The 20100-nt window shown below is 46.1% G+C and overlaps 2 protein-coding genes across 5 annotated transcripts in view; one reads left to right on the top strand and one right to left on the bottom strand.

Moving 5' to 3' along the window:
- LOC101740956 (cytoplasmic aconitate hydratase) overlaps nucleotides 1-20100 on the bottom strand; it is a 70827-nt gene that overhangs the window by 6082 nt on the left and 44645 nt on the right. For all 3 annotated transcript variants that reach the window (XM_004922106.5, XM_012692664.4, XM_062670893.1), the window contains 10 exons: nucleotides 7978-8140; nucleotides 6627-6727; nucleotides 5937-6056; nucleotides 5040-5196; nucleotides 4223-4329; nucleotides 2448-2576; nucleotides 1305-1441; nucleotides 554-727; nucleotides 378-474; nucleotides 120-305 (listed from right to left, as the gene is read on the bottom strand). In XM_004922106.5, coding sequence (XP_004922163.1) covers nucleotides 120-305; nucleotides 378-474; nucleotides 554-727; nucleotides 1305-1441; nucleotides 2448-2576; nucleotides 4223-4329; nucleotides 5040-5196; nucleotides 5937-6056; nucleotides 6627-6727; nucleotides 7978-8140 — 1371 coding nt within the window. The remainder of the gene's footprint in view (nucleotides 1-119; nucleotides 306-377; nucleotides 475-553; nucleotides 728-1304; nucleotides 1442-2447; nucleotides 2577-4222; nucleotides 4330-5039; nucleotides 5197-5936; nucleotides 6057-6626; nucleotides 6728-7977; nucleotides 8141-20100) is intronic.
- Nucleotides 9870-12987, top strand: LOC134199629 (uncharacterized). 2 transcript variants are annotated; one of them, XM_062670920.1, is made up of 7 exons: nucleotides 9870-10243; nucleotides 10781-10951; nucleotides 11430-11516; nucleotides 11620-11694; nucleotides 11775-11918; nucleotides 12010-12080; nucleotides 12272-12987. In XM_062670920.1, the coding sequence occupies exons 1-7, from the start codon at nucleotides 10236-10238 to the stop codon at nucleotides 12517-12519; spliced, it is 804 nt and encodes a 267-aa protein (XP_062526904.1). In that variant the 5' UTR covers nucleotides 9870-10235; the 3' UTR covers nucleotides 12520-12987. The 2 variants fall into 2 exon arrangements, with proteins under 2 accessions (XP_062526904.1, XP_062526905.1); XM_062670921.1 differs by lacking the exon at nucleotides 10781-10951.

Genomic DNA, 20100 nt, shown 5'->3' with positions numbered 1-20100 from the left:
CCCCTTGTGGAGACAAGCCACTGTTTCTAACAGCGAACCCCCCCACTTAAGCTGCTTCGTGCTGTTGTGGACCCAGGACGCTCCACGGCCCTGCGAAGTTAAGGCATCTGTCACGGTACCTGTACGGTCGCGGTCTGGCCGGGCGCCAGCGCGGGCGGCAGGATGATGTCGTAGCGCTCCGCCCCCGTCAGCCCGAGCGTGGCCGCGCTCTCCCCGGGCAGGAACTGCAGCGGGAGGAGACCCATCCCGACCAGGTTCGAGCGATGGATCCGCTCGAACGACTCCGCTATCACCGCCTTTATGCCCTGAGGAGTTGGAGGTGAGATAGTACGAGCGGTTCAGGCAGTGCGCGGCTGCGGGGACAGCGCCTAACGTACCAGGAGGTAAGGTCCTTTGGCCGCCCAGTCCCGGCTGGACCCGGATCCGTAGTCCTTCCCGACGATGGCAATGAGGGGGACGTCCTCTGACGCGTATCTGAAAGTATTATTTTGTGGGGTCATCATTGTGGTTCACCAGGAGGAACTTGAGGTCTGATGCTGGTCACCACTCTCACCTCTCGGCAGCATCGAAGATGTCCATGACGTCACCGGAGGGGTGGTGCGTGGTCTTGGGTCCGGGGGCCGGCGCCATCTTGTTGACGATGCGGATGTTCGCAAACGTGCCCCTGGACATCACCGCGTCGTTCCCGCGCCGAGATCCGTACGAGTTGAACTCCCTGGCTGTCAGCCTGTGTGATTTTTAGTTTGTTTATTGTCACATTCGTTGTGTAAGCTCGTTGCTCGGCGCCAGTGTAGTCCAAGGACATCACTGTATATAATTACATTTTATAATCACACTATGCTTTTCCTTTATAGTAGAAGTTATTGCAAGCATCATATCGGAATTTTCTTCTGTAAAGGCGTACCTGTGTCTATGGGATCGGTTCTATGTAGACGTCGATACTTTTTTTATTGTTTAGATCGGTGAACGATCTCACAGCCCACCTGGTGCTTAGTGGTTACTGGAGCCCATAGAATGAGGAATGAGGAATGACTCCCTTCCACGGTGTTTCCCGAGCGTTATGACATATCCTTCTTCAAACGAGGCTTGTGGAGAGTATTTAACTGTAGACAGCGACTTGGCTCTGTCCTTAGCATTGCTGAAGTCCATGGGCGACGGTAACCACTCACCATCAGGTGGGATGTTTGCTCGTCTTCCATCAAGGGCATTAAAAAAAGATGAGGAATGCGACCCAGGGAGGGGAGGTAGTAACCTACCCCCCTTCCTCCCTCTCGCCCTTGTATAGTTATTATAGTAAGACGTACCCGCGCTGCGCGAGGTATCTCGCTGCTGGCGAGTTCCGCGCGATGGATCCCGCCGGCGAGATGTGATCCGTGGTCACCGAGTCGCCCAGCAGCAGCAGGCAGCGCGCGCCCCGCACGCTCGTCGCCGCCGGCAGCTCCTGCCACACACCGGCGGGTAGGCTACAGAGACGCGCTTGGACTTGCGAGGTCGTTGCCCCCGCGCTGCCAGCGACATCTGTGGTCGCGGGGCGCAACTCCACAGACCACACTCTTACAACACACGTGTTTGTACCATATACGAAAACAAGCTTTATAATATACTACTGGTCGCAGGACGTGTAGTGAGTCCGCACGGGTAGGTGCCACCTCCCTGCCTATTTCTGCCGTGAAGCAGTAATGCGTTTCGATTTAAAGGGCGAAGCAGCCATTGTACTGTTAAAAGTGAGGCTTTACAACTCGTGTCTCAACGTGGGTGGCGCATTTACGTTGTAGATACGGTAACCACTTAAGATCAGGTGGGCCGTGAGGTCGTCCAGATATCCAAGCAATAAAAAAATAAAATACTAATTATGAGGTATTTCTTTTCTACTTAACCTGATTTTTTTCCACTTAACCTAACAAGCACGTGAGCTCACGGGGCTCAAACTTGACGACGTTGCTAACATTGCCCTTAGCAAGAGCCGTGCTTCACAGAATCTACCACCGGATCGGAAACGCGACCCACTGAGAAGATCCGGCGAGAGACTCAGTGGGCTGCGTCTGAGGGTTAATTTACTCGCCGAGCCCTTCCTTCAAGCGTTCTGAGTAGAATTATTCTGTTTTACCGAGAACTATAGTCTGAAGTGGTTACCGGAGCCATAGACATCTATAACAAAAATGCCGCCATTTCCCTTGAGATATAAGTTCTAAAGTCTCAGTATAGTTACAACGGCTGCCCTGCCCTTCAAACCGAAACTCATTACTGCTTCACGGCAAAAATAGGCAGATTAGTGGTACCTACCCGTGCGGACTCACAAGATGTCCTACCACTAGTAAAAGAGCGTCTCCATACTGTTGTAGATTTTGTTGAACGATGACGTCACTGTTCAAAATTATGGGGTTTATTTGGCTACACGAATCATTCATGAGGTTCCGTGCCCCGATTGACGGGAGCGCGTCCGTTACCTTGGTCATTCCGTCGAAAAATGGGGGCTTCTTGATGTAGGTGGAGTTCGCGTCCCAGCTGTACAGGCGGCCGCGCGGCACGTCCAGCGCCTGCCACGCCGCCGAGCCCTGCTCGATCCGCGCGTACACCTGGACGGAGGAAACGGGTATGGACCTCCACTCCAGGAAGAGTTTAGACGAATTTAAGGCTCCGTCACACAGAACGCGTACTTAGCGCTGCGTTTTAGCGTTGTGGTCTTTTCATGTCACACAGATTGACTATAGTAGAATTATTTTGTCCGTGCAGTTTGGGTCATAAAATGCTCACCGTGCTCACCGCCCGGCTAGGGCGGTGAGCACGTTGCGCGGGCGTAACGCCATTATCGATAAACACAGATGAGTCATCGAAGGTAGGCAGGTACACGGCGGCGGGGTGGTATACGAAGGGTGGTGAGACATTGTTATGTTATGAGTCATTTGTTGTACCTACCTACAAATTATAGTACATATGTCGAAGAGAAATGTGGTTCTGTGCATTCGCTCTCTGAATTTCTCAAGTGGCACACAATGGCTAATCCTTTGTTTTGTACCAAAACGGCAGAATTTATTCAAGTATTTTGCTTGTTGGTAAAAATACACCAGCATAAGCACGTGTTATTATCAACAATGTGTTAACATTTTTAACTGAAATAAGAATAGATCCCGAAAAGTTACAAAGTGTTAATTTCTGCCGTTCTCGTTAACTTGCTGCGGCGATATGTGGTGTAAGTGTTCGATTAGTGATTTTTTCTTTCATTTTTATCACTAACCCACAAAATGACAAAACTAAATACACTATCGATAACGCTTATCGACAACAATAATGCGCATCACTATGCCCGTCCATAAGGCTCGTGAGTGGAAGAGAGAGCGAAATACTCGCTGCACCGCTCCGATTTTTTATGACCCAAGCTGCACGGACAAAATGATAATAGATGAGCCCAACGCTCCTTGACGCAACGTAACATTCGCCAAATCATAGTGCCTTTCGATAGGAGTGTGAAATATTAAAGTTATTAAGATGTCGAGTGATTCAAATGTGGCATTGTATAATAATAAAAATCATTTATTTCAGACCATTTTTTGGCCGATATATATAAATACAATTTGGAAATACATAATGATAAATTTATCCCGCCACATATAGGCGATTACGTGTTAAGAAGAATGGACAATCCATCTCCATTCTGTTCGCAATGTGTTGCAGGTATAAGCCGCGCCAATAAAGAGACGAATCTAAAATGGCGGCTGCGATCATGCGCTCTCACTCTAAACTATTGCTGTCTTTAGTCGCACACGACGCGTAAGTACTACATGCAAAAAAAGTATCAGTTCTGACTTTGTTGTTGAGTTCGAGTTTTTTTCATTTTCGAGTTGTGCGACTTAGATGACTGAAGAAACACTAAATAGACAAAATAAAACTAATCACACAACTTCACTCCTCCCGCTAAAAAGTCCCGAAATGACAAGGAAAGAGAGGAAATGACAAACTACCCACAAATTCATTGATGAGTTCGGAACCTCCAGCTGTGGGGAGGCTTAAACGACAAAGGGAAGATCTTCCACCGAGCGGGTGATATAGCTCGGTAGACCGACGGTCCGAATGTTGTTGTTCGGAACTTGTATATATGCAAGCTTATCTTGAAAATGTCGTAAGCGAGATTCAGGCATCTGTCAAATATCTTGTGTTCTGTGATGGCTACCCGCCACACCAGCTGTGGAGAGGTGAAGCTCCAACTGGTCTACTACTGGCCTACCTCCTTAAACATCCCGGGGATGACGAACTGGTTCTCGACGCGCTGTATCTCCGCGCGGGTGGGCCAGATGTCGCGCAGGTACACCGCCGAGCCGTCGGGGCGCTTCCCTGTTTTAGGAGAGGGAATTCAATTTAAACCAGTTCATACCTTCCCCCCACTCTTCGTATAGTTTTGAGGTCGTCTTGACCTAAAGGATAAGACGTCCGGTGCATTCGTGCTGAGCGATGCACCGGTGTTCGAATCCCGCAGGCGGGTGCTAATTTTTCTAATGAAATACGTACTTAACAAATGTTCACGATCGACTTCCACGGTAAAGGAATAACATCGTGTAATAAAAATCAAATTCACAAAATTATAATTTTAATTACTGGTGATAGGATCTCTTGTGAGTCCGTACGGGAAGGTACCACCGCCCTACCTGTTTTTACCGTGAAGCAGTAATGCGTTTCGGTTTGAACGGGCAGCCGTTGTAACTATACTGGAACCTTAGAGCTTATGTCTCAAGATGGGTGGCGGCATTTACATTGTAGATGTCTATGGGCTCCAGCAACCACTTAACACTAGGTGGGTCGTTTACCCATATAAGCAATAAAAAAAATATAAGGAATCAATATTATCATCAACCTCTGCTGCTACACACAGGTCTACACCGCAGTCGCCATCGTCACTGGATCTAGGTCTACACAGTGTCTTCAGGTGCGGTAGCATTTTTCGGTACAACATGATTGACAACGCAGCAGAAGTAGGCATAGTGGCCCATCACTAATACCCTTGCTTCGATTTTCGGTCCCTGCCATGAGCTATAGCCCCCGCTCACCCAATGGTTCGGTCTCGAAGTCCACGTCCACGGTCCCGGCCAGCGCGTAGGCTATGACGAGCAGCGGAGACGCCAGGTAGTTGGCTCTGGTGTTCGGGTGGATGCGGCCCTCGAAGTTTCTGTTCCCGGACAGGATGCCGCAGCAGACTAGCTCGTTCTGTTACATGAGAACCTGGTGTTATTGCCTTTGCCTTTTTTTATTTTTCATTGCTTAGATGGTTGGACGAGCTCACAGCCCACCTGGTGTTAAGTGGTTACTGGAGCCCATAGACATCTACAACGTAAATGCGCCACCCAGCTTGAGATATAAGTTCTAAGTTCTCAGTATAGTTACAACGGCTGCCCCACCCTTCAAACTGAAACATTACTGCTTCACGGTCGAAATAGGCAGGGCGGTGGTACGTACCCGTGCGGACTCACAAGAAGTCCTAACCCCAGTAAAAATGACTCTGCCTTAAGGACTCTCCTCAAGCCTCGTTTGAAAGAGGACATTAGCACCTCGGAGGAAGATCTCGTCCCAGGGCCCAATGGTGGTTGGAGAGGCGTGAAAGGCAATTTGGTTAAAGCGAAATTTCGCTAAATCGGTAGGTACCACCACCCTGCCTATTTCTGCCGTAAAGCAGTAATGAGTTTCGGCTTGAAGGGCGGGGCAGCCGTTGTAACTATATTGAGACCTTAGAACTCATATCTCAAGGTAAGTGGCGGTATCTACTTTGTAGATATCTATTGGCTCCAGTAACCACTTAAGACCAGGTGGGCTGTGAGCTCGTCCATCTATCTAAGCAATAAAAAAAAACTCTCAATTGTTTTTGCAACGCCAGTCTCACACGAGCAGCGCGGACCTAAAGATCCTTCAGATCATCTATTGGTTACACAGAAACCAAATCTATGTTTTACCTTTTCGATGGTGTTCGCGATGTTGTCGTCGATGGGTCCGGAGTTGCCGATGCAGGTCATGCACCCGTAGCCCACCGTGTTGAAGCCGAGCTTCTCCAGGTACGGGACCACCCCAGACTCCTGAAACGAACTGGTCTTTTGACGAAGACGCCTTTTTCGACTTTCCCTAGCTATACTGATAGCCTTGAGAGGCTATTTTTTCTGTTTTATTGCCTTAGCAGGCAGAGGACCATACGGCCCTACACGATGGTAAGTAGTAACCGTCGCTCATGGACGTCCGCAATGCCAATTTTACAGCTTCACCCTCCCGTGTAAGTGAGCTCTCGAGGCTTAAGCCGGGAGTTTTGCTAACTCTGGTCCTAGCAAGAACAGTGCTTCGCAGAATCTACCACCGGATCGGAAACGCGACCCGCTGAGAAGATCCCGCGAGAAACTCAGTGGGCCAAGCGAATAAAGTGCTTTTACTGTTCTACCTATTTCTGCCGCGAAGATCTCCTATCCTCTGGTATGATGGATGGCACAGCCATCAGCGTTTCGAGGTGGGTGCGTGAAACCCCACGCGAACGGGAACGCCCCCATTATCCGATGAACTTACACACACATACACATCTCCATCCACGATCTTCACTCTGGCCAATTTCTACGCACCCTCACAAAATAGCAAACCAAATTGGCCCAAAGCGAACTCACCCTTAGATAATACGTGACCACTCCGGAGCCCGGAGACAGCGATGTCTTGATATACGGAAGAACGGATAGTCCATTCTCAACGGCTTTCTTTGCGAGGAGCCCTGCGTTTGAGACGGAAGTGTTAGCTTGGTGCGAACCCATGTAAAGATATGGAGCCAAACAACAGGAGGTATCTGACAGAGGCCTCAATCGCTCTATAGACGATTTCAAAACATTCGGACCGTCGTATCAGCAAGCAATTTAATTCGCTCGGTGGAAGATCTTCGCATTGTCGTTTCACCCAGAAACGCCATAGATCAGGTGCCCCACACTGATGAGTTTTTTTTTTTTTCCTACCTATGCTGATAGCCTTGAGAGGCTATTTCAGCTTGTGTAGGTGAGCTCGCGGGGCTCAAACCGGAGAATTGCTAACACCGCCCTAGCAAGAGCAGTGCTTCGCAGAATCTACCACCGGATCAGAAGCGCGACCCACTGAGAAGATCCGGCGAGAAACTCAGTGGGCTGTGTCTGTGGTTTAATTCGCTCGTCGAGCCCTTCGTCGCAAGCGACGGGTTCGACGAGGACGGTGACCGGTGCTTGTATTGCCTAAAAGCACCGTTAATAGATCAGGAGGATCCGTGATGACGTGCTTTGGGCGACGTCGACGGTTTACCAAACGGTCTACAGGATCGGGTATGTAGTTTCCGGCGGCCACGACAAGAGGGTTCTCATGTCGTGCCGTCTTCTCAAAGTGGCGCAGCGATGCCGACTGTAGATACTTACTGACGGGGTCGAGCTCCAGGTCATCGTGGAGGTCCACGTTCCTCTGGAACCACACTGATGGGTGATTTCGAGGTGAAGGGTGGTTTCCGGTTTGAAGACTGGTAAGTGTGACGTACCATGAATAACAGCTTGTCACGATTTCTGGTGCTCGGATGATGGCCAGTGCGATGATAGAAAGAAGATGACGGAGCTCTCTCGGTTAACCCTTCAGCATCGAAGGGCTTTTTGTTCGAATAAGCTTTTATCGACGCTTTTAATACATCAGGACTTTGTCGTCGATTCTGAATACAGTGCCCCAACTGAGAAGCATCCGTAAGAATCTCAGGGATTAACTTCTCCGAATCATATGTTGAAGTCGTCTTGGCCTAAAGGATAAGATGTCCGGTGCATTCCTAACTAGCTATGCACCGGTGTTCGAATCCCGCAGGCGGATACCAATTTTTCTAATGAAATACTGACTTAACAAATGTTCACGATTGACTTCCACTGTGAAGGAATAACAAAATAAGGAGGAATAATAAAAATAGGAAGGGGCGCCTCCTAAGACCCTCGGCTCATCCGAGATTCCTTTAAAAGCCCTTGAACTCACCAGCTCCGAGCATCACGCTTGGATTGGACGTGTTCGTGCACGAAGTTATGGCCGCTATGATAACAGAGCCGTGGGTGATGGTGTAAGTCTTTCCGTCGCTGTATGTGAAGTCCCCGGAGGCGGACAGCTGGGACGGACTCAGGCCGTAGCCTTTGAAGCCGACCTGGAGAAGAGGAAGACGCGTTTTAGATAAGCAACAACTATATACAATCATACGGGTGTATTGAGGAGGACAAAATTACGCGGCCTGTTTGAATACAGTCACTTAGATGGTAGAAGCGCACAAGCCATTCCATTCCCTGTTGCGAACAGAACAGATGGAGTTCTGATGCTTTAAGGGCTCCATCGGGTTTTTTTTTTATTGCTTAGATGGGTGGACGAGCTCACAGCCCAACTGGTGTTAAGTGGTTACTGGAGCCCATAGACATCCACAACGTAAACGCGCCACGTACCTTGAGACATGAGTTCTAAGGTCTCAAGTATAGTTACAACGGCTGCTCCACCCTTCAAACCGAAACTCATTACTAGTTCACGGTAGAAATAGGCGGGGCGGTGGACCTATCCGTGCGGACTCGCGGTCCTACCACCAGTAATAAAGCACTTTTAAAAGAGTCGCCCATATGAATTTTAACAATTCTCTGAGCACTTTATTAACTGGTATCCTAAAAGCGGACTCACATATGCCTAAGTACATATCGAAGGTTGAAAAATTTAGTTGGTTTAAGTGACATTTTTGCAACTTTACAGGAAAACCATTTGAAGCTTCAAATATAACAAAACAAAACTTCTTCAACTATTTCAATGGAGTAAACTTACTTGAAGTTCAATTAAAAGCATCTATCGGATAAATGTCATGACGGGCTGTAAGCTCGTCCAACTATCTAAGCAATAAATAAATAAATAATGGTATTGAGGCATCATATATCGTTTCCAGAGGTCTTTTTTGCCACGTACCATCCGGCTATGGAATGAGCTCCCCTCCACGGTGTTTCCCGAGCGCTATGACATGTCCTTCTTCATTGCTGAAGTCCATGGGTGACAGTAACCACTCACCATCAGGTGGGCCGTAAGCTCATCTGCCTACAAGGGCAATAAAAAAAAAAAAATAGCCGTCGGCGACGATTGTGATGTTCTGCCCATACATAAGTGAACCTTTATTACATGTGCTTTATATTTGGATGCCTTAATGCTCAATGCTATCTCTGCCAGGCAACCTCGGTCAAGGAATTCAGCGTCGAATAATGTTTGTGACTTGAACTAGAAATTTATTGTTTTGATTAGAGTTTATCACGAAAGCCAATCGGATAAGCGTCATGCTCATCGAGTGATTCATTTTAATATTGTGCAATAGTGTTGGAAGGGTAGAGTGATTCAGTATTGTGTATCAGCGTCAGGTTGGCCGAGTGGTCTAAGGCGCCGGGTTTAAGTTCCGGTTCCCGATAGGGAGCGTGGGTTTTTTTTTTTTTTTTTTTTTTTTTTTTTTTTTTTTTTTTTTTTTTTTTTTTTTTTTTTTTTTTTTTTTTTTTTTTTTTTTTTTTTTTTTCCGTACCTCTAGCAAACAACAAAGCCAGAGATTCATGTTTACATTTTTTGTTTTGTTTTAATTTTAATTATACTTTATACTCCTGCCCATAAGGGGCTTAAAAACTAGGTCACGCATTCATTCCGAGCCTCTTTATCATACCAGTTCTCGCATTTATTCCTCTCGTACTTTCATTCATTCCATTCATACTTTGCATTCCTAGCTGCGGTTACTAAAAGGAGGGGAGGGGAGTAGGGCTGTTGGGACTCTTTATTTCTATAATTATTTACATTTCCTTATTCTACCTTCAACCTAGTACATGTACACTTAATCCTATTTACTTAAGCTAGGTTATTTACAACAGTAATAACCCTTCCTATGGCAGACGCCATCGGAAAAAATGTGCCATGGTGGCAGCCTCCCGCTCCGGTCATGATAAAATAAACGCTTAGCTGGCAGGCGACCGGAACGGTCAGTAATTTGATGCCGCTGTTTTCATTCGAAAAGCGCACTTTAAAACACGTTCTGCAGTGTTCTAACGCATACAACTGCTAGAACGTTAAACAAAGACAAAATATAGACGCTTTCTTAAGTAAACTTACATATGTTTTTAAGAAAAAAAACCTCATTGTTCCGGACTTGCTAACGCGGAGTAGTTGGAAGTGTTTGTGCGTCTATTTTCAAGTGTTTTTAAGTGGTTGACGACAGTATAACGAGATAAAGTTTTGAAAAAGCGATGGAAAGGTATGTAATAAGCATATTTCTTTGTTTTTGTACGTGTTTTGACACGCTTTTCGTGGTAAAACATTGATATCTAACACCTACTCAGGCTTAGCACACGCTCATGTCGGCCAAACAAACCATTCATTTAGCACCAAATATTGGTAGATTTGTGTAATTTATGGAAACAATGAAATAATTACTTAACTATTAACCTTTTCCAAATTGTAAATTTATTCAAATCTTTCATTAATTAGAGAAATATCGAATAAAATAACACGCGTCCCTCCACTGACCGGACCGGGACGATGACAGTTAGGTTATTTCGGGCAACGCGGCCATTTTGTTCGCTCGCTATCATAATATGGATAAGACTATTGGATCTACTTTTATATGGTGTTTGGTTTGCTTTGACAAATAATTTGGAAAACTTTTTTTTTATTTCTTTCTTTTTTTATTCTTTTGCACTTGCGCTTTATTTAAAACTAATTTGAATGTCTTTTTCCTGCACCCAGTTAACTGCATGTGGCTTATGTTGCGCTTTTGATTGGATTTTCATAGTGAGAGAAGTTTGCGGGTGAGGGGAGGCAGTGCAAGAGCAACAGGCGTGCGCACTCGCGGAGGTCGTTCGAGTGTTGCCACACGTGGTGGTTCACGAAAAGGAAGGGTACGAGGTAGAGGAAGGGGGTGCCCGCGGTCTTCTGTTGAACAGAGGCCGTCGGCAAGTTGCGCGTTAGTATTTTGTTTTTAATGGAACTTCAATTTTAAGTACTTGTTAGGGTTCCGTACCCAAACGGGACCCTATTACTAAGACTTCGCTGTCTGTCTGTCACTAGGCTGTATCTCAAGAACTGTGATAGCTAGAGAGTTGAATTTTTCACAGATCATGTATTTCTGTGGCTGCAATATTAAAAACAAAATAAAATAATTATTAAGGGGGGCTCGCATACAACATAGGTGATATTTTGTTACTTTTTGCTCGATATTAATAATAATGGTACGGAACCCTTCGTGTGCGAGGCCGATTCGCACTTTTTTAAGTTTTTTTTATATTTATTAGCCAGTTTTTTTATATTTATGTAGTGACACTGCATCTCATGAGTAAATGTGCATTTATTTCATCATCATAATTAGCCTGAATCCACTGCTAGAAAAGCCTCTCCTCCATGACGCGATCTTCATTGTCTTATAAATGTGATTGTATTTACAGATTTAACCTTATTGCAATTGAGGATTTGCCCGCTGGGGAACCGATAGAGCAGGCATTGACGGAGCGAAGTAAGCGTTCATGGAACCCGTAAGTATCAATCCTCACCCAATTTATTTTTGATTTATTTGCCAACTTTATCACCATCATCATTTAGCTAACTGTCAATATTACAATACATTATTATTTTCAGCCGAAATTATGAACCTGACGGAGAGGACATTCCAGTAATTTTGTCTTCACCTGCGATTCCGCCATCACCGGCAATGTATATTTTTTTATCATAATAATTTATTATTAATATCGTGATAGTTGATTTTATAATACTTATAACGTATGATGTTTCAGGTACGTTGAATGTGGCGGCAGTGGTACGAGCACGCCATCTTCTAGATATAATATACAGATTTCTGTACATGGCAGCCGTAGTCCTTCGCCGTCACATAAACGTGTGCGTCGATCGCTTTGCCCAGACCAAGAACATGATATTACGTAAGTGGTATTTTTCATATTTCAATGTAGAAGAATGCGATGATGGGAGAGGAAGGTGTTGATTCTAAATGTATACTATTGTACTACACAGGAACAGAGATTCTATTTCATCGCTACGTCGACCGCTACGAGACTCTGAAATTTGCTACTTGTTGCACTATGGTAAGAATTTAATAAATGTAAATTTGCGATGTAAATTTATGTGCATGTTGGCACTAAATTACTAAATAATTAGTATAGGGCATAGGGCGATTTCAAATTAGCTATTGATAACATCTTACGCAAAGTTTTTTGTAATCACAAGCACAAGCTTACTTTTCTCAAGACCTAAACGTACTATTATATTCAATTAGGAAGTGACGACGATGACAGCGATGATGAGAGCCAGAATGATAACGACGAAATCGTTCCCATGATTATCCCCCGGGCAGCTGGAATACTGATGGACACTCCGGACGACGAGGAGATTGAGATTGACACGGCGGCGGCAACTAAACCTCTTGTGACATCTTCCTCGCCTTCCATCATTTCAGCACCTTTTTTTTTTTTTTTTTTTTTTTTTTATTGCCTTTGTAGGCAGACGGGCATACGGCCCACCTGATGGTGAGTGGTTACCGTCGCCCATGGACTTCAGCAATGCCAGGGGCAGAGCCAAGCCGCTGCCTACCGCTTAATACTCTCCACAAGCCTCGTTTGAAGAAGGACATGTCATAGCGCTCGGGAAACACCGCGGAGGGGAGCTCATTCCATAGCCGGATGGTACGTGGCAAAAAAGATCTCTGGAAACGCACTGTGGATGACCGCAGCGGCTCCAGGTAGTATGGATGAACTCTACTCCGGTGGCGGGCGGTGCGATGGTAAAAACGAGATGCTGGTATCATCTCGAACAATTCCTCAGAGCACTCCCCATGGAACATACGGTATAAAATACAGAGGGAACCGAAGTCCCTCCGCAAACCCAGAGGCTCCAAACGATCCGAGAGAATGGGATTATCGACAATCCGAACGGCCCTCCTCTGTATGGAGTCAAATGGAAGAAGCTGGTATTTGGGAGCCCCGGCCCAGAGATGAGAGCAGTACTCCACGCGAGGCCGGACTTGTGCTTTATAAAGCAAAAGTCTTTGTCCAGGCGTGAAGTACCGCTTCGCTCTGTTGAGGACTCCCAGCATTTTGGACGCCAACTTGGCTTTGCCTTCCAAATGACTCCGAAACTGGACATCGCTCGAAATGTCGACCCCAAGTATCCCGATACTCTCGGAAGGTTGCAGGGATACTCCTTGGAATTGCGGCGCCATGACAAAGGGGTCCTTCTTCGCAGTGAACGCGCAAACTTGTGTCTTTATCGGGTTGAATTGAACCAAGTTCAATTCACCCCATTCGGAGACTCGCCCCAGAGAGTTCTCCACTTCAGACACAAGTTTTGATCGTCTCTCTTGCACCACGCTCCGAGAGAGACTCTGATGGCCGATATATCGCGCATCCCCCGTGCTATCATCTGCATAGCAATGCATGCCATCAATAGACAGCATGTCATTGATATACAGGATGAAAAGCGTGGGGGAGAGCACCGAACCTTGTGGAACGCCAGCGTTAATGGTCATGGTATCAGAACAGTCACCGTCTACAACGACCGTGATGCTCCGCCCATCCAAAAAGCTAGCGATCCACTTGCAGAGACCCTCGGGGATTCCGTAAGATGGTAACTTCGATAGAAGTGCCCTATGCCAGACCCTGTCGAAGGCCTTCGCGATATCAAGGCTCACAGCGGGAGCCTCGCCCTTGCTCTCCAAGGCTTCAGCCCACCTGTGAGTAAGGTATACAAGAAGATCGCCAGCTGAGCGACCGTGACGGAAACCGTACTGTCGGTCACTGATCAGCTGGCGATCTTCAAGATACTTCAGGAGTTGTGTATTTATAATTCGCTCCATCACCTTGGAAAGCAAGGAAGTTATCGCGATAGGCCTGTAGCTCGATGGGTCCGACCGGTCACCCTTCTTGGGGATAGGGTGGACATGAGCAGTCTTCCATGAAGACGGAACCTTGTTAGTGCAATAAGAGAGGCGATACAAACGCGTTAGCGCAGGTGTCAGCTCAGGGGCGCACGTTTTCAAAACCACTGCGGGGATGCCGTCTGGCCCACTCGACTTATGAACGTCCAGGAGTCGGAGCTCCCGCCTGACTGCACACTGTGTGAAGCAGATATCCGGCAGGGAGCTATCACACCAGGGGATGCTCGGTGGTGTGGCACCCCCGTCGTCCATAGTCGAGTTCGAGGCGAAGAGTTTGACCAGAAGGTCAGCCTTCTCTTTCGCGCTGTGGGCCAGATTGTCATCGGACTTGCGCAGTGGTGGGAGACTAGACCTGCAAAAGTTTCCTTCTGCAGCTTTGGCGAGCGACCAAAAAGCACGGCTCCCGGAGGGATAGCTCTTCAATCGCTCGCCAACTCTAGCAACGTGCTCCGACTTCGCCTTGGCAATTACCTTCTTGTAGGACCTGGAAGCGGCGTTATATTTCCGCCTTTCCCCTGAGATGTTAGGATCCCGACGTCTCCTGGCATTATCCCATGCCACGTATGCGGACCGCTTGAGGTGTGCAGCATCCCTGCTGGCATTGTTATACCAGGGTCTGCTGCGACCCCCAACGGGCACTTCAGAGGAGGGAATAAACAATTCCATCCCCTGGAGCACCACGTCTTTAAGTCGGTCCGCACAGACGTCAGGATCAGCAGAGGAAAAGCAGAACCGCTCCCATGGGTAGGATGCGTAAAATTCACGCAATCCATCCCAATCTGCTGACATATACCGCCAAACTCTTCGATACCCGGTCGTCGTTCGACGATCAGGACGAGAGAGTGGTACGGCAGCACGAATAAGGCAGTGATCAGACGATCCAAGTGGAGCGTCGACCACCACACTGTATCCGGCCGGATCTGTGGTCAGCAGAAGGTCCAACAAAGAAGGCTCGTGCCCCTCGATATCTGGGACACGGGTGGGCTGTGTCACCAGCTGGGAGAAGCCGTAGGCCAAGGCGAAATCGTAGGCAGTCCGACCCGGGAGGTCAGTGGTTCTGGACCCCAACCACTCTTGGTGGTGAACGTTAAAGTCTCCAAGAACCACCACCTCCGCAGATGGGTACTGCTCAAGCACGCGGTTAGTCCCCTCTTGCACATGCTCAAACAGAGCTGAACCTGCATCACTGCTGTGGGACCTGTACAGGCACGCGTAGATTCGGCTACGGCCCCCGTGATCTACGCGCAGCCACAAGAGGGACAGGTCCCGTTGTTCGAGGCCCCGAAGACGGCGACAACAGACATCAGCCCGGACGAATACGCATACCCCGGCTTTACGCAGGAAGTTGTGCTCCAATACGTAGCCGGGATACTCAAGGTATGAGGTATCATCCGGAGCAGATATCTGCGTCTCCGTTAAAAAAAGCAGGGCAGGCTGCGCCGTCTCAAGGTGGTGGTGTACGGCGTCAAGGTTGCTATGTAGGCCCCTGACATTGCTGAAATCCACATTAAATGTGGAATGGGGAACCGCCTGTGAAACCCTTTTCTTTTTTTTTGGCGACTTCATAGTTGTAAAATTTTCGGAGAGTAGGATTAGGAGAGGTAGGATGTTGGAGGTGAGATCGAGGCAACACCTGAATGAAGCGCGGAACATAGTACGTGCTCGACCACGGATTGCGTGAGAGACTGACGCAGGGCATGGAAGGGCCCCCAGTCCACTCTGCGTGCGATCGCCGGGATCCACTCCGGTCTCCGACTCCGGCACGACGACCGCACGACAGGATTTTACACCGGTTGGCGGGACAGCTTCCCGGGGCGGAGTTTAGTAGAGACACCCGGGTTCAGGTCCCCTACTGACCGGCGGGCGGCAGCGGGTACCGTTTCACTGGGTCTCCCTATACCCCCGTCAAACAATCACGCCCCGCGAGTTCGCACGCACGTCTGCTCCGCAAGTTCCAGGCGTCACCAAGACTCACCCCCAACAAGGAAGGGGAAAAGGAAGGGATAGAACTGGCTCTCCAACCCACACGCCGGAACACAGCTAGGCTATTTGGCGGCGGACTCTAGTTGGAGGGTGGTCGCCAGCCAGTCGGACTAGGTCCTACCACCGGTTAAACCTACCACCTACATCACCAGCTCGTGATACCGGTATGAAGCCTAGTCATTTTTTTGAATTTGACTGGGGAACTTTCCCTGACTCTCCTATACCGCCAACAGAAAGGCGTGAATCTTTTAAGGAACACTCTGGTCCCACTGTCGCTGTAAGTGACCCTTACGAGATTTTTAGACTAATTTGGGACCAGGAGTTCATGGAATTTATTGTGCAGGAAACAAATAGATATGCCCAACAATTAGCTGCTGAAATGTTGGACGGCGGGGAATTACAGGCCTCCAGTAGGATTACAGAATGGAAAGAAACCAATGTAGACGAGTTATTGGTGTTCTTCGGAATATTACTGGCGATGGGAATCGTCATAAAGAACCGGGTTGAAGAGTACTGGAATACGGAACAAAACATCTTCTCCACTCCAGGTTTCAAAGTATATATGTCGCTTAGGAGGTTCCAGTTACTCAGCAGGTGCTTACATTTTAATAATTCCGAGAACTTGAGAAACCTCAACCTGGATCCCTCACAGGCAAAGCTTTTTAAAGTGGAGCCTGTGATTAGCCATTTGAATTCCAAGTTCACGGAATTATATATAATGAAGCAGAACATTGCTTTAGATGAATCGCTGCTGCAGTGGAAAGGTTGGTTGAACATCAACCAATTTATTCCAAACAAAGCTGCAGCAGTGGGCATAAAAACTTACGAAATATGTGAGTCGCAGACGGGGTATTTATGGCGATTTAAAATCCATGCCCATAAGGCTTCGCCTACAGTCTCAGAGGCTGATCCATTCACAGCGAGTACACCGGCGTTGGTTCTTAACCTTATCAAAGGTTTAGAACACAAAGGGTACACGTTGTGGATGGATAACTTCTACAATTCCCCAGCACTTGCCCGAAAACTCAAGTCGATTGGGTTTGATTGTGTCGGTACGTTGCGGACAAACCGCAAGTATGTCCCGACGGAACTGACCAATCTGAAAAAATCTCAGATGAAGCCCGGGCAAGTAGTAGGCTATACCAGTGGAGATGTCGATTGCATAATATGGAGAGATCAGAACCGCGTAGCGACGATCTCAACGTACCATGGCAATGCCGTCTCCACTAAAAACGGAGTAACAAAACTTATTTTGATACGTGACTACAACATCTGCATGGGTGGCGTGGATAAAAAAGATCAAATGTTGGCTGCATTCCCAATTGAACGCAAGAGGACACAAATTTGGTACAAGAAATTGTTTAAAAGGTTACTTAATGTTTCTGTGTTGAATGCCTATATCATACATAAACAGACCGCCACGGAGGTCTTGGACCACAGGGGCTTTAGAAAAAACCTGGTAGAATCCCTTTTGCGTAGGCATTCAATGAAAATGCAGCCATATGTCTTTTCTGCCAGGGTACAAGATACCATTTTCGAGGTGAGCCGCCATCACCCCGCCGAATATCCGCGGCTAACTTCATTAAACAGCACAAATCGCCATCGCCACCCATGTAAAGTGTGCGGCAAGCGCACGGTAACGTATTGCGTAGGTTGCGACAAACCTGTGTGCGTATTCACATGTTTTGTGAAACTTCACAATTAATATAATAATAGGGTAAGGCCAAATAATTTTATGTACCTATGTTAATTATTATTTCTTCTCAATTGTAAGTAGCCTACATGTTAACTTTTTTTAAGACTATCAAAACATTGTTGACATATTTCAAGAGTTTATTTTTTGTCTGATTTTTTGTCTTAAAATTTTTCGTCTTAAGTTCTTAAGAGTATTTTTTTGTCTGATTGTATGTACATTTTTTGTAAGAGTAAATTTGATTTAGAGAGAGAATTTGAATTTGATTTTTGATTTAATAATCTGAAAAAAAAACTTTTTATACATTTTTTTTTCTAAGAACAAATAAATAATATTCTGAAACAACAGAAATAATATAAATACAGTAACTGACCGGACCCGGTCATTCGCCAGACGGAGGGTAAAAAGTCGCATCCACGTTAAGACAGCCGTTTTCGCGTGCCATCTTAGTAAATAATTGTTGTTTTATTTCATCATTTTCTAATAAATGTTGTATGAAAACACCATCTTTATATCTTACAAGCCTTTTGCAAATTTATTCATGTTTTAGGAAATACATTATTAACTCATAAAAATAATTGAATACTACAGTACAGATCATTGTTTGAATATACCTATTTTTTCTTAGTTTACACAGGTTTTATTTGAATCTTAATATCTTTATAATCTTACATATTTCAGACGTAAATATTTAACACAATTGAGATTATGAACCAAACATCAATATAAACATACATTTCAATCTCACTTGATCAATATATTTCTCAGAACTAAGCTTGTAACATGAGCTATTTTCAACATCCGGCGCAAGATCTACCACTGCGGCCGATTTTTTGTAAACGTTCTACTGATATTTTTTTGTATAGAATGATGTGTAATTCTTAGGATTATGTTTTGAAATAGTGTTTGTCAAAGCAAATTAAATACAAATATGATCGCTTAGTTGTTTTATTAAATATTTCTGTCAGTATTTATACCTAAAATTGGAACAAAATCTAAATCTGCATATTTGACTTAAATTAATTTACTATTTTCACACCTTTGCAGTTATTATTAGTATAAAATATAATAGCTTCGTCCTTTGTGATTCTAAACCTATAGCATAATGCACTGGTTTTGAACAATAAAGCAGTTTAATTACAGTTTTTCTAAAAAGTATCTTCTAGAATTAAGGGGGAAGATAGACCTCTGCCAGACAAGGCTTTTTTTCCATTATGGCGGCCGCCAGATAATATAGCTGACCGGACCGGGACGCTGCCATACGAAAGGTTATTATGTTAAAATATTATATGTTATAAAAAATTCTTATGTTCTATTTCTTTTATTAACCTCCTTTATAATTTTTATAGCATATTTTAGGAACAAGTTCCTCGCACAGGTTTTTTTCATTAAATTGGGGAGTTTTCGCGCATGGAGTCTTTGGCCCAGTTCGACCTCCAAGTCGAATCGTGCTGAGCCAAAGACTGGACACTCCAGAAGCACGTGGGCCACTGACTCGTCGACGTAAGGGTCACAGATGCATGCTGGGCTCTCCTTGCACTTGAACCTGGCCAAGTACTCGGAGAACCCACCATGCCCTGTGAAGGCCTGTGCTACCTCCTTGGTCAAGGGAGCGTGGGTTCGAACCCCACACCTGACAAACCTTTTTTATTTTTTGGTGAATATCAAATTATACTCCAAACAAAGCAGCAGCGGATATGTGGGAACGAATCATGAGTTATAATGTAATAATAAACAAAATGTATTTAGATGTGCGTTATCTCCGTGATGTCTATCGTATGGTTTCAGAGCAATAAAGTCGTATCTCGATCATACATAGGCGAGTCTGTTTTTATGATACCAGTTCATGAAGTGCTCCGACATTGATTCAGTATCAGTGGAATCAGTTCGTTTTGAGGGTGTGCAGTAAATTTTTAGTTTAACCAATTTGCTGGTGCCTGAATGCCGATGGAGGCAAACAAGCGCACGGCCTGCTTGACGGTGAGCGAGCACCGTGGCTCATGAACGCCAGCCAACGCCAGGGGTAGAGCCAAGTCGCTGCCTACCGTTGAGTACTTTTCGCATGCTTCGTTAGAAGAAGGTCATTTTATAGCATCGTGGGGGGAGTTCCTTTCTGAGTCGGATGGTACGTGGCAGAAAGGATGTCTAAAAACGCACTGTGGATGCATGCAGTAGCTCCAGCTAGTATGGATGAACTCCGCTCCGGTGGAAGGCGGTGTTATGGTAAAATCTAGATGATGGGATCATCTCGAATAATTATTCTGTGGAACATACGGTGAAAAACCCAGATAGAACCGAAGTCTCTCCCTAAACCCAGAGGTTCCAAGCGATCCGGGACAATGAGATTTTTGATTAAACAAAGTGCTTTCTTTTTTATGGAGTAAATTGGAAGTAACTGATCCCCGGAGCCCTAGTCCAGAGGTGGGAACAGTGCAGCATCAGAGGGCCGACTTGTGCTTTGTAAAGAAAACCGCTTCGCTCTGTTGAGGACTCCCGG

Source organism: Bombyx mori, chromosome 11, assembly GCF_030269925.1.
Source record: "Bombyx mori chromosome 11, ASM3026992v2".
NCBI classification, from domain to species: domain Eukaryota; kingdom Metazoa; phylum Arthropoda; class Insecta; order Lepidoptera; family Bombycidae; genus Bombyx; species Bombyx mori.
This window is presented reverse-complemented; position numbering and strand designations above follow the sequence as displayed.

What these genes read in the sequence shown, in the direction of transcription:
- LOC134199629 (XM_062670920.1), top strand. An exon ending in AGTAAGCGTTCATGGAACCC is followed by an intron (nt 11,517 to 11,619) that starts GTAAGTATCAAT and finishes TATTATTTTCAG; the next exon opens with CCGAAATTATGAACCTGACG. An exon ending in TTGCTACTTGTTGCACTATG is followed by an intron (nt 12,081 to 12,271) that starts GTAAGAATTTAA and finishes ATATTCAATTAG; the next exon opens with GAAGTGACGACGATGACAGC.